At 47.6% G+C, this 12,904-nt stretch overlaps 2 protein-coding genes across 2 annotated transcripts in view; one reads left to right on the forward strand and one right to left on the reverse strand.

Annotated features, from left to right (window-relative positions):
* Positions 1–12,904, reverse strand: part of NTAQ1 (N-terminal glutamine amidase 1) — a 211,650-nt gene that overhangs the window by 115,717 nt on the left and 83,029 nt on the right. The window lies entirely within an intron of this gene.
* The window catches only part of FBXO32 (F-box protein 32), a 34,045-nt gene continuing 23,298 nt past the window's right edge, over positions 2,158–12,904 (forward strand). The window contains exons 1-4 of the mRNA XM_022553999.3: positions 2,158–2,519; positions 8,754–8,866; positions 9,719–9,768; positions 10,942–11,034. Coding sequence (XP_022409707.1) covers positions 2,404–2,519; positions 8,754–8,866; positions 9,719–9,768; positions 10,942–11,034 — 372 coding nt within the window. The 5' untranslated portion in view covers positions 2,158–2,403. The remainder of the gene's footprint in view (positions 2,520–8,753; positions 8,867–9,718; positions 9,769–10,941; positions 11,035–12,904) is intronic.

Raw genomic sequence — 12,904 nt, forward strand, 5'->3', positions numbered from 1 at the left:
CCATGTGAGTGCACTACACTACCAAAGAGGAAAGAACTGGTAACAATAATCCCATTTAACACACTTTCTAAACAATCCTGAAAGGTAGGCATTTATAGGCTCTACTCTTTCTTGACAGCTGAGGAAATTGTGCCTCCAGAATTTGTCATTCATGCAGGTCAGACAGACAGTATGTTGCTCTAGCAGAAATAGAATTCAAATCTTCTGACTTCTATAGTTTCTACAGAGATGTAGTTTGCTGACATGTAACTAGCATGCATCTTTAATAATCACATCTCTTAATTATGCTCCCTTACATCTATCAATTCTCTCCAACAAAGGCCAGACCCAACACTGTCTCATCTGTCAGCATGATCATAGTGACTATCATTTACTTGGGATCTTCTGCAGTGTTTTTACAAGATATTTTTACTATTACTATGCTAATAAATTATTTATGGTGGAAAACCTGAATCAGAAAACTCTGGCTACTTGAAAACAGACTTTATTAAAAACATCTCCTTTCCCCTCCAACATGTACCCTCCTCCCAAGGCACACACAATTTCTTTGTCTACTCTGAGCCTTAAAGATTGCACAGAGTCGGTGGGGCAATGTTGATGGCTGCAGAGGAAGGGGTGTGGAAGAATCAAGGAATCAAGTGGAAGCTAATTATTGAGCATGCAGATTTTACTCTGCTGTGACCACTCTTTACAATCTAATTGACAAATGGAACAGACTGTAAAGCATCATAACTAGTAGTCATGAAGAACAATAAGATACCCTGATTGTCAGCAGCTTCCCGTATGTATTCACCTACTCATTGGACAAATAGTTACCTAAGGCCTACTCTAGGCCTTGCAAGGTGCTGGAGCTGGGATACCCCCAAAACAAGACAGTTGATCTCTCCTGGAGATTACATTCTGCAAAGAGTGGTAGCTTGTTACCAAAAAGCAAACAGGATAATTTCAGATTGTACTGTGGATTGTGAAGAAACTAGCCTTGTGACCCTAGTCACTGGTTTAACCCTTCTCAGGGGCTCTCAGTGCCCTCGTCTGGAAAACCATAGCTGCCACACTGGGCCCCCCCCCCCGGCCCCCCGCCCCGCGGTTTCAAGGATGAGGTTAATAAACTGAGGTCTGTGAGGGCCTGGGACTCTCGGGCATCGCCTCCTCACTGTGGACTTTTACCGAACTTCCTTTAGTCCCCATCAGTCGGGAGGAGGCGCATTCTGGGCCCCTCTCCCTAAACGCTCACCAAAACTAAAACAAAACTCCTGGCTTGATTATTTCCCCAGGAGAGCCTAATAGCCCAGAGGATGCCGAACAGCAGGAAGGGGAAAGGGGCTTCGCGGTTCTTCGTAATAAAATCCCATTCCCCGGCGCCCTAGACCCGGGCCAGGCGCCAGCGCTGCTCGCTTAGGGTGCCCAGAGTGGGGTGGAGGGCTGTCCCTGCTCTCCACTCCCACCGCGCGGGGACCAGCTGCCGCCTGGCCTCCTTCTCCTTCCTTTGCCACCTCGGAGACAAGCCTGACAGCAGACTCTTTAACAGTTCTGGGGCAGGGTGAGGTGGGGTGCTGTCCCCCCGCCCCACTCCCGCCTCGCGGTGGGTCCCCTCCTTCTCCCAAGAGCGGGTCTAGGCAGCGAGAGAGGCCAAGGAGGCTGCGCCCTCCTACCCGGCTCCGGGCCGCGCTGTGCCGGGCCTCGGTTCCTGCAGGGGTGCCCTGGATCGCGGGGCTCGATTGTGACAGCTCGGGGTTGGAAAGGGTGCCGTCCTTTCTTCCCACCCCCCGCCCCGCAGCGATCCTGACGCCACTCGGGCCTCCCCCTCCCTGCCCCTCGCCAGGCCGGGAGCTGCAGGAGGACGGGGCGCAGTTTCCCGAGTGCCCTGCCTCGCTCTCGCGGCTGCAGAAGCTGCGCCCTGGGGGCGGGGTGGGAGCGCAGAAGGGCCAGAGGCGAAGGGGCAGTGGGAGCCCCGGCCCCGCGGCGCGGCTTCAAGTTTCCACCAGCGAGCGGTTGTGCAACAGCCAGAAGTGCAGGAGCCGAGGGCGCCTCGGAAAACAAGCCGAGCCTATAAACAAAGCCACGTGGCCTCTGGGCTGGGGGGGGCCGGGCTAAGAGCAGGCGCCTCTTCCGGCAACAAAGAGCCGCGGCCAGCGGCCCGGGATAAATACGGCGGCCGGGACAGCAGCGCAGCACTCCAGGGAGCCTCGCGCGCCCGGCGACCCTCCACAGCGCCCCCCGCGAGCGCAGGTATCCCGCTCCGCACCCCCGATCCCGCAGCCCTCCACTCGGGCTCCCTGCAGCCGCTCCCTCACCGGCCCCGGCACCCCGAGCATCCGCCCAGGGCGGCGCGTCCCCAAGGCCGCCGGGCCAGTCCCGTCCATCAGTCCGTCGCGTCCATTCGTCGCGTCCGTTGGCAGTGCCATGCCATTCCTCGGGCAGGACTGGCGGTCCCCCGGGCAGAGCTGGGTGAAGACGGCCGATGGCTGGAAGCGCTTCCTGGATGAGAAGAGCGGCAGCTTCGTGAGCGACCTCAGCAGGTGAGGGGATCGCCACTAATTTCAGCTGCGCAGAACTGACCCGGTTGGTCTCCGGGAGCGGGTCGGGTGACTGGGACTCAGGCCGGGCTGGAACAGGGTGAGAAGGGAGCCCCTGACCAGAAGGATGGAAGTGAGTTGCCCGGGTTTCTGCAGAGGTCGCCAGAGCACGGGATTCGGGGTATTTGGTTTCTCTTATGGTTCAAGGTCAGCGTCTCCAAGTGGGCACGACTCTTTACAGAGCCCCGTGTCCCTCTGAGAATCTGACGACAAACGAGGATCTAGTCCCCAAACGCTAAAACTTAAACACACAACTTCAGGGGTCCCCTGCCTTAAAGGACACCGGTGTCGCGCGGTTTGCGGGTCGGGGCGCCGGCGAGTGGGCTGCACAGCTTTCACCCTGGGGTGGCGGGGCTCCGAGCACAAGCCTGGAGACGGGATTGCACACGGGTCCCGTCGGGAGCACCTCCAGGCTCTTCCCACGCACAGGCGACCACAGAGTGGGAAGAGAGGATGAGTAACCAGGAAGGGGCCGCCAGATGGTCCCTGGGGCACCAGTGCTTGCGGGCGGACTTGCGGAGCCATGGTAAGGACTGAGAGACAAGAGCTGCGGAGGAGGGAAGGGAGGCAGGGTATAGATCCTACAAGCCTTGTACTCCTGGGGGGACGGCGTCTTTGCACCTGTTTCCTCGGTGGCACTTTCGGTCAGTTTTCTTTGTATAGTGAGTGCGCCCCCATTTCAAGTGATGCCTATCACCTGCAGAAAGCCCACCTGGCTTGCGTGAGCCTCTGGACTCAAGTTCCACCTGAGCTCTGTCAATCTGGTGGAAAATCCGAGGTCCACCGTGCCTGCTGCTCTGCTTCGTTAATAACACAGGGAAGCAGCGACAAATGAGTTAGGTGGTCTGGAGTCCCTCAGTCATGATCTCCACAGAGGGCTCCCGGATCACTGCCATTTGGCCCAGAGGGGATCAGTGCAGACCGCTTACCCTTGGGTGCCTTTATCCCGGGCCTTTGCTGAAAACCACTGCTCCACACCCCAGCCCTTAAATTGACTTCAGTGGAGAGTTCTGTACCTGGGCCAGCTTCCCACTCAGATTTACCAGTGGTTGTTTGGCTGAGCCCCTGGCACTCAATTTCACGAAAACTATCAAGGAAAAATCGTTATTGCCATGTCCTGACCTTCAGAGCCCCACACCTGTTTGTGATTTGTAAAGCATCACCTTTTGTCTTCCAATGGGAAAAAAATGTTTAATCTTGGGGGTCTGCCAGGAGAGACAAGAGCACATTGACCTTTATGTTAAAGACACTTGGAAGCAGTCCCTGGGGAGTTTGCGGAGCACTATAAAGAAATCTTATTTATGAAAAACCAGATAATTTACAGGAAAATAAAAAGACCAACTGCTGTCACTAGACTCTTTTAAGGGACTCTAGTTACCAACTAGGCCTAAATTATTCTCCCTAGACTAAAAGCTTCCTTTTATTTTAGTAGAGTAGAAACTTCCTTCCTTCCTTCCTCCTCATTCCCAAGAAATGAGGATCTAATATTTTAGTGCTTTATCTTTGTGTAACAGTTTGGATTCTTTCTAGGGAGGTGCAGTCATGATCTGCTAAGCTGTGTCACAGTGGCCCACCCAGATATAAGTGTAGCATGCTCCTCAGCGGGAAACAGACCATTGGGTTCAGCAGGAGAGGTTCAAAATGCAGAGCCTCTGGTTCGCATAAACATTCACACTGCATCTGCTCCAGGAGAAAAGCGGGTATCACTCCTATTTCCAAGTAAATAGTGGTGCCTCTCCCTCCACAGTAGGGGAGACCTGGAGAAGGTTTTACCTTACCACAAAAGTTTAACCCAGGCTGGAATCAGGTAGCTACCCACCCCCTCTTCCCTTCTTGAACCTCCTTTCTTTCCTCCATTTTCACGCTTTCTGAGCTAGAACTGTCACCACCAGCATCATCACAAAGCGTGATCGATATAGTGCCCACCTGTGGCTCTTTGATGAGTCATCTGAGGAATCATTTGGTAGCTCCTAGCAAAGCAGCTGGCTGTTTGTTTGCAGAGTGTTTTTTTCCCCAGCAATTGTAAACAATCCCTTCCCTACTTAGCATGAGAAGTCTGCCAACTTCTTAAAAGCAGTTGGCCTTCTGAGACCTGGGTTTGTAGTCTCGAATATCCCCACTGTTTTCAGTCTTGGTGATGTTTCGCTGTGATGTCAGGTTCGGGCTGAGTGCCTGCCTACTCAGGTGAAGTTGAATGCCTCCCCTGTTAGGAGCAAACAAGGCAGGCCCTTTTGTTTGTTTGTTTGTTTTTTCAGTATGCGGGCCTCTCACTGTTGTGGCCTCTCCCCTTGCGGAGCACAGGCTCCGGAGGCACAGGCTCAGCGGCCATGGCTCACGGGCCCAGCCGCTCCGCGGCATGTGGGATCTTCCCGGACCAGGGCACGAACCCGTGTCCCCTGCATTGGCAGGCGGACTCTCAACCACTGCGCCACCAGGGAAGCCCAAGGCAGGCCCTTTTGAAAGGGAGGGAGCGGGTGGATGTAAAACAGAGGCCTGCAGGAGCCTCATGCACTTACTCTGATTCCACCTACCATTCTGTGAACTGCCTGAACAGGAGAGAGGGATGAGGGTACACTTGGTGTATTGCAGCCTGGGGACAGTGTTTTTGTGTTGACCACAGTTTGTCTGCCTAGCGCACCTTCTCTGGACTCTGTTGGCCATTCTCTCTGTGGTCCAGGGCCCTGTCCTCCTCCAGCAGCAGAATGTTACAAAACCCCATCACAGCTAAGTGCCCTGAACTGAGATCATGGGAGGATTTCAGATAAGCTTCAAGCAGGGCCCCTTGTGAAAAAGTTGAAGCTACATAAGCTGGAAGAGAAATGGCAAGTGTTACATTTGAGGAAAGAGTTCGGCATGAATTGGAGTGATCCAAGAATGCTTCAAGGAAGTGATGGTTGAGCCACCTCTTGTGCAGTCTTCCTCACCAACAAGCCCCAACCCCGCCCCAGCCCACCTCCAGGATGAGTAATCTAAGCTCCCTGAGCCTGGGCCACTCTTCTGCAAGCCTGCAGTTGAAAACTCCAATGTTGCTTTCCAGTACAGCTAAGGCTGAACCAGGAAGCAGGAAGTTTACTTCAGTGCCCTGGATGAGTTAGTGAATAAGCAAATAAAAATAATAGTTAAGATTTTATGAGTGCTTACTGTGTGCAAGGCACTGTTCTAAGAGCTACATACACTAGGCTGTTTGTTTTGCCAGAACAATCTGGTTACTAGCCATGTGAGCTTGACAAATTGGGTATGTATTGGAGCAAATTAGCATAGAAACTCATTGGCCTTAATCTATAAGTAAGCCCTTTGGGGTAGGCCACAGCTTTCTTAAATGGCCTGTTATTACAAATGAAATGAGAAATAGGGCTTTTTTTTTTTTTTCCTTCCCTCCCTTTATCTCTGCTGCCAAATGGGCCTATTTTGAAATCTTTCACTTTTTCTAAAGTTGTCTTTAAGTATCTTTGTATGTGTGTGATGAAAGTACAGGGCTGGACGAGGTCTTCTTTCTTCTAGGCCTGTGCCTATAAAAATCAAGATTAGTAAGATCTGACTATAATATAGCGACTTTCTGGTTATTATTGAATTTAATGAAGAAAGCAGCCTCTTTAAATGGTTTTGTTTATTTGAAAAAAAAAAAAATGTTGTGGTTCCTAAATGGTGGTGGCTTTTCCTGTTCAAAATTTCAGTTGTAATTTTCCATTGGCTTTGCATTTCCTTGAAATGGACATAACTGAACTCTCAAAATAGCCTCTAACTGAAATATATTATTGCTTAAAAGAAAACATATAAGCAGGCAACACAAATAAACCCCATAGCCCTTCCTTCCAGGCCCTACCTCTAAAGTCCAAAACCTATTGTCTAAGTGAAAAGTGCAAGGTTTCTCTTTGGTTAAAGCTTTTCTACATTCTCCAGTGGGAGAGCATCATCAATTATGTCAAATTCTTCTTAAACTAGCTTTGGAAATGAGTCACTTGGGCTTAAAGCAGGTTATTGTTGTTTCTGTGAAGAAAGCAAGTGCTCAAATTCCTTTGAGGAATGTTTTCAATTAGAAAAGAATAAGATGAAATATAAATATTTAACATTGCTAAGGAATGGTCACAATCTATGGCCCAGGCTCCAAAAATGTTCTGCTAAACCTTAAATGTGTGATTGAGAATAAGGCAGCTTCATTTTATGGTTCTCTCTATGTGGAACTCAGGCTGTAGGCTTTTGTTCATGGTGCATGTGCGAGTTTCCTTTAAAAATAAGGCTTTGTGTGGTATTTTTACACAAAATGGCCTAACTTTGTTTTCTAAAGCTGTTCTCAGCTTTGGTGCATCGTGGACCAATCAAGTGACTTTCCATCTTTCTCCCTTCTCCTCAGCATTGATTGAAATTTCTTAAACTAGCTCTAAGGGCTCAGAGTTCTGCTCTCTCTTTCTTCTGCCCCTCTTTTCCTGCTGACCTTGGTGCAAGTCAACTGACTGGTCGGTGGTTTTCTGCCTCTATAGCTGTGCAAGCAGACAGACACACACTCACGTGTGACACAAAGCTGGACCCAAAACATTCACCCTGGGCTCACTTAAGAAAGTGCCTCTAAGAGAGCGCATTTCCACAGTAATCGCTCTGAAACCTAAAAATATCCCGTTTCCCTCAATGAAAAGGAGAAGGCTAATGATATTAGGAAACTCAGTAAATGGTATTAAGCATGGCCTTCTGAGGGAAGATTAACAAATGACTGATTATCTATCAAGCCTATCCCTATGGGTCCAGAAACACTGAGTATATTGTTGGTAATGTCACGTGTAAGCATGTTAGTGAGACACTTATTGTACTTATTGAAGTGCTACTGGAGAGACCATTGTAGCAACAGGATACTGGAAATTGTTTCAACCCCTCTTTTCTCTTTTACATAATATCCATACAATGGAGAAGTGCAGGTGTACCTCATCTTATCCAACAGATGTAGGTCCAAAAAAGATATAAATTAAATCATATTTTAAATTCAGCAGAAGAACTCAGAAAATTAAAGGCCTCTAATATATGGCTGATGTAAGGGGAAACAAACCCTAATTGATGTTTTACTGGTTGGCATTATAAATCCTGCCTGGCGCGTGCATGCCCCACGGGAGTTGGGGGGATCGGGGAACCTATCTTCTCGTTGTACCTCAGTATTTCTCCTGCATTGCTTCTGTGGAAGCTCTTCAGAGACTTACTCTGAAATCCCATTGCATAATAGAATAGAACTCAGTCAGCCCCCCAAATGACAGCTCAGCTCAGTTTACTGAAGGAAATATGCCCCTGACCCAAGTTGAATCTACACATCTTTAGTGACCTGTGAATTGGCCAGTTCTGTCTTTTCAGCTCTTATAAATGTATGAGTTGTAAATACAGCTTGTTTCATTTAGGACTCAAGGTCTTCACCTCACAGCATGATGCCTAGTGTTAGTCAAGGAATTATATAAAACCTAAACAACTGGGCTTCCCTGGTGGCGCAGTGGTTGAGAGTCTGCCTGCCAGTGCAGGGGACACGGGTTCGTGCCCCGGCCCGGGAAGATCCCACATGCCGCGGAGCGGCTGGGTCCGTGAGCCATGGCCACTGAGAAAAACACCTAAACAACTAGTACTATACACTGAACATCTCCTAGAGATGCAGTCTGTAAGTCAGATTTTTGTAAATGTTTTAAAGACACAAGGGGAGCATGCTAGTTAAAAGCAGCTTGGGTTCACTTTAAATAGGTGAATTGTATGGTATGTGAATTATATCTCCATAAAGCGGTTTTTTTTAAAAAGCAGCTTGGGGTGGATGTTTTTGCAAAATGAAAGTATTGTGTATTATAGTGATACCAGTAACCATTCCTCTCCCTCCCTCCCTCCCCATCCATTCATCATTTTTGCTTAAAATAATGTTGTTGTACCCTGCATGGCTCCTAAAGAGTGCAGGGCTGTGTGTCAAATACAATGGCAGACACTGTTGGGAATTCAAAAGAAGCAGAAGCCCCCGTCCCTGCCTTCCACAGAGATGTGACACTATTTCATCCCCGAAGAGGGAAGACTGGGCCCGTACAGACTTCTTTTGAGTGATTATTTTATTGTTTGGTTTGAGGAGCATGTATGTTTGTGTTTTATAACACAGTAAGCTATTTATAGAAACAGCTCATGTTAAAGTATAGCTGTTACAGCTCATCCCCTCTTGCCTGTTATTCCTAGTTACTGCAGCAAGGAAGTATACAATAAGGAGAATCTTTTCAACAGCCTGAACTATGATGTTGCAGCCAAGAAGAGAAAGAAGGACATGCTGAATAGCAAAACCAAAACTCAATGTAAGCCGTTTGTTGTGAACTTGAGAAGAAAACTGAAGATCATTATGATTGGGTTTTGGCAGGGGAACAAATCACACCTCACATGTTTGGCATCCGCTTTCATGTTGACTGTGTCATTCACAGAGGTTACCCGGATCTTTGCACTCAGAAACATGGCTGTGCATTTTATGAGTGAGATTAATGTATTCTTTACAGTCGTGTTTATAAGTCAGTTGCTAGTTGGGGTGTTTTTTCCCTGCTTGTCACTTACATTTGACATAGTTAAGCTTAGTTATTATTCAGTGGTATGGTCAGCTGAACCAGTTCCAGTGTGTGCTTTCGTTTAGAACTGTGTTTTGAGGCTTTGAACATAGATTTCTTTCTCCCTCTTCCCTTGTATAAATACTAGTAACATTTCTAGATGCTGGATGTAAGTATGAACAGAGAGTATAAAGTTCTATTAATAAGCATGAATTACAGATCTTTAGTTTATTCCATCTGTACGGCATGGTTTCTTCATATTATCTGTTCTATTTCTACTTTTTATGGCCTTGTTTAACTTGTAAGCTTGGCATTTAACACAAACTCGTACTTGGGTATTAGGTTTTTTTCTTTAATTTGGAGCTCTGGTATACTCAATCTGAGTATCAAAGACTTGAAGTGCTTCCGACAAAGTAAATTACAACTCCAGTATTTATACACTGCAGAAGTTAGGCATTTGCCTCCCCTTAGATTGTCAGTAGAGTCTGTCCTTTTTTGTCGAAACTTTTTTACACTTTGGATTAAATGAAAACGAAACAAGTTTAAAATCTTGGGCATGTTATAAATTTTAAAGCTGTGGGGTTTTGGGTTGTTTTTATTTTGTCTTTGTAGATTTCCACCAAGAAAAATGGATCTATGTTCACAAAGGAAGTACTAAAGAGGTGAGCACCCATCTGCTTACTAAGGAGTATGCTTAGCTTTATGCCTCCCCTGACAGGGTAGGGGCGAGACTGGGAAACTACTTCACATCATGACTGTGTTCTTGGATGTGGGTGGTGGAGGCCTGCAGCCCACTACCTAGCCAGCCATCAGAGTTTGGGGCTACAGAGAGAGATGCAAAAGTCACTAGGTGGGCTCCCCAGTCATTCAGTGGGATGATGTATGTAGCAATGCTTTATAAAGATTAATATTCCCACATCTCAAACACACTATTATAAAGCTTTAGCCTTTCCCTCAGGGCAGTGCCTCCCTTTTGTTCTAAGATCTCTTTTAGACTTCAACTCAATTCATTTTAGCCCTGGAAGGGTTAATCACTAAATACGGGAGAAGTTTTCGTGCGCACCCAGTGTGAGGCTGCACGAGCTAGATGCAGAAGAGAACAAGACACTGTAATATCTAAATTTGCATGGCACTTTGTAAAACCCTTTTATGTACATTTTCCCGCTGCACAGGCATTTGCTCAGATAACTAGGATACAGGCAGTATGACAGATTGATAGAATTTCTATTGCTGTCAGGGACCTTGGAGAACATCTAGTTCGCTCTGTGACTTGAGGCCCTGAGAGGGCCAGGGATACACCCGAGACCACCCAGGTACTAGAAGCAGAGCTGGGACTGTGAGTCAGGGCTCTCTACACCCAGTGCCTTGTGTGTTCACAGAGAAAAGACCAAAACTCCTTTGGCTTCTTCATGAAGCCTTAAAAACGTTTCTGATGATCACAGAGAGAAAAGCACCAGAGATGTGGCAGACAGAGTTGACACACATGGGGCTAATTCTTACCCCAGGAGTATGTTACAGTGACCAACACACATCACATACCCAGCTCCCAACCTTTCCTTGACAGGCAAGTACAAGTGCATGCAGAGAACAAGGGCCCAAATGGTACACGTCACAACTTTAGTCACTGACTAAAGCAGCTGCCGGCTGTACTACCCATCTTTGTGGCTCATGGTGGGGCAGGGCACCAGGGGCCCAGGGGCCCAGAAAGGGCTGATCATGGCACAGGAAAGCAGCAGATGGCCATAGGTTACCTAACACAGCCACCAAGCTTGTCAGCAGAGTCCAGGCAGATTTTTCTGGAAAATGACCTCTGCACCCCCTGCTTTCACATTCAGCGCCATGGATATTGCACTTTGGGGGAAGCCTTCAACAGGCTGGACTTCTCGACTGCCATTCTGGATTCCAGAAGATTTAACTACGTCGTACGGGTGAGTCTCTGTAGATTACCCAGACTCCCAAGTTGAATTGTCTTTTCGGGTTGTCTTGAAGTAGTTCCCCCACACCAACCAAAAAAAACACAAACAAACAACTTTTTAGGACCCTGGGGATTTTAAGGAAAGCAGAAAATGGATTCCTCAACTCCCCCCTCCCCCGATGTACTTCAGGTTCCTATACGGATACTGAGATCCACATAGGATGGAGCCATCCATATGGATGTCCCTGAGATTGGCCCCCTCGGACAGGGGCCGCCGTAATACCTCACGTGAGCCACAGTGCAGGCAGCAGAGGCTCTAGCAGTAAGATCAGCAACAGAGAATTCAGCAGAAAGCAAGCTGTAAAGCACCTTGGCTTGTTTTAAAAACTTTGTGCACCTATGATTGTTCTCACTGTCCTTCCTGCCTGGCTTTAGCTGACTCTAGGTGACCCTAAGGCATTCTTGGTTTAAGCCTCAAAACTGGGTGAGTTCAAAGCACCCCAGAACTTCTTCCTCCTGACTCCCTTCCCCCACCCCCATGTAGTAACAATATTCAGTCCCAGGTTCACTTAAAGCTTGAAACTACCTGTTTGGCTCAGTTGCTTCCCATTTTAAACCCTATGTTGGAAAAAAATAATTTTTTAATGAGCTTTAGCAAAATATTAATGATGAAGGTAGTAAAGCAAGGAAGTCTAACCATGACCTTCAAGTCACTGATTCTTTTTAGTTGGTTGGTGGTTGCTTTTCCCCTCTAAGCTCCCTTGTATGTTTTTGTCAGTGGTTCCACCTGGGGGGGTAGCAGCTGTTTGGGTTTTAGGATCAGAAGTAGGAGGGAATTTACCCGCTGTGGGTGTTAGTTGGTTGGGTTTTTTCTTTTCCCTGGGTTGTGCTTCTCAGTGCCGTGTCATTGAGTCAGATGACTGCAGAGGCTCAGCCAGAGCGATGACATTCAAGCCCCCTTGAGGCCTGGGTCATTCACCTGTCATCTGGGCAGATGCAGGGCTGGCCGTCCCAACTGACCTGATAAAAAACCCAGGCCTCTTGTAGGTTAGAAGCTCTGAGCAGAGCCCATGACCAGACCTGTCTAGTCTTCAGCTGAGCCCTTATTCCAGTCCAAAAGGGATGAAAATAAGAGACCTTCTTGATGAAATGTTCATGTCATTTCATCAAGACTCTGCCGCTTCTGGGAGGTCACTGTGGCCGGCAACCCAGTGCAGGCTGGTTGGAGTCAAGCCCGGGAAGATCTGGAAACTTGTTGCTGAGACTGAATAGTTTCCATCCTCTAGGTGTTAGAGGAAGACACCCAGATCTGATGTCTTGATTCCAAACTGATCAGCATTTGGTCAGTTTTAAGACGGTTCTCCTTCCTACTTGTTCTCCTTCTCACAAGAAACAAAGCAAAGGAACAAGGATTCAAATAGTGAAAATCTGTTTCATGCAATTATGTGCACTGACACCTTTTAGCCTTCCATTAACCCTGTAAAGTGTAGGTACTTTTATCATCGCTGTTTACATATACAGTGAGGTAAAAATGACCTGTCCAAGGTCACGAAGCTACAGAAGGGAAGAAATCCAGATCTGAAACCTGGGCAGTCTAAAGTCCACACTCTTTAGCTGCTACAATGAGTTCCATATAAGCAGAGGATTGAAAGTAAAATGGCCTGAGGTCAGATCCCAGCTCCACGGCTTTCACGCTGTTTCAGCCTCTCCAACACTCACATTCCCGGGTGTAAGAAGGACTTAGAATAACCTCACTTCACAGGGTATCTGTGAAACTCAGTAATGGAAATACTCTGAAGACCAGAATATGTTATTCAAAGTCAGCTACTAATACTTATTATTACCTACTTATCAAAATTATTGTTTATTCTCCCTGAAAAGTC

This window comes from Delphinapterus leucas, chromosome 17 (assembly GCF_059928025.1).
Source record: "Delphinapterus leucas isolate spDelLeu-1000000601 "Yukka" chromosome 17, BTC_Dleu_Yukka2, whole genome shotgun sequence".
In the NCBI taxonomy this organism is placed as follows: Eukaryota; Metazoa; Chordata; class Mammalia; order Artiodactyla; family Monodontidae; genus Delphinapterus; species Delphinapterus leucas.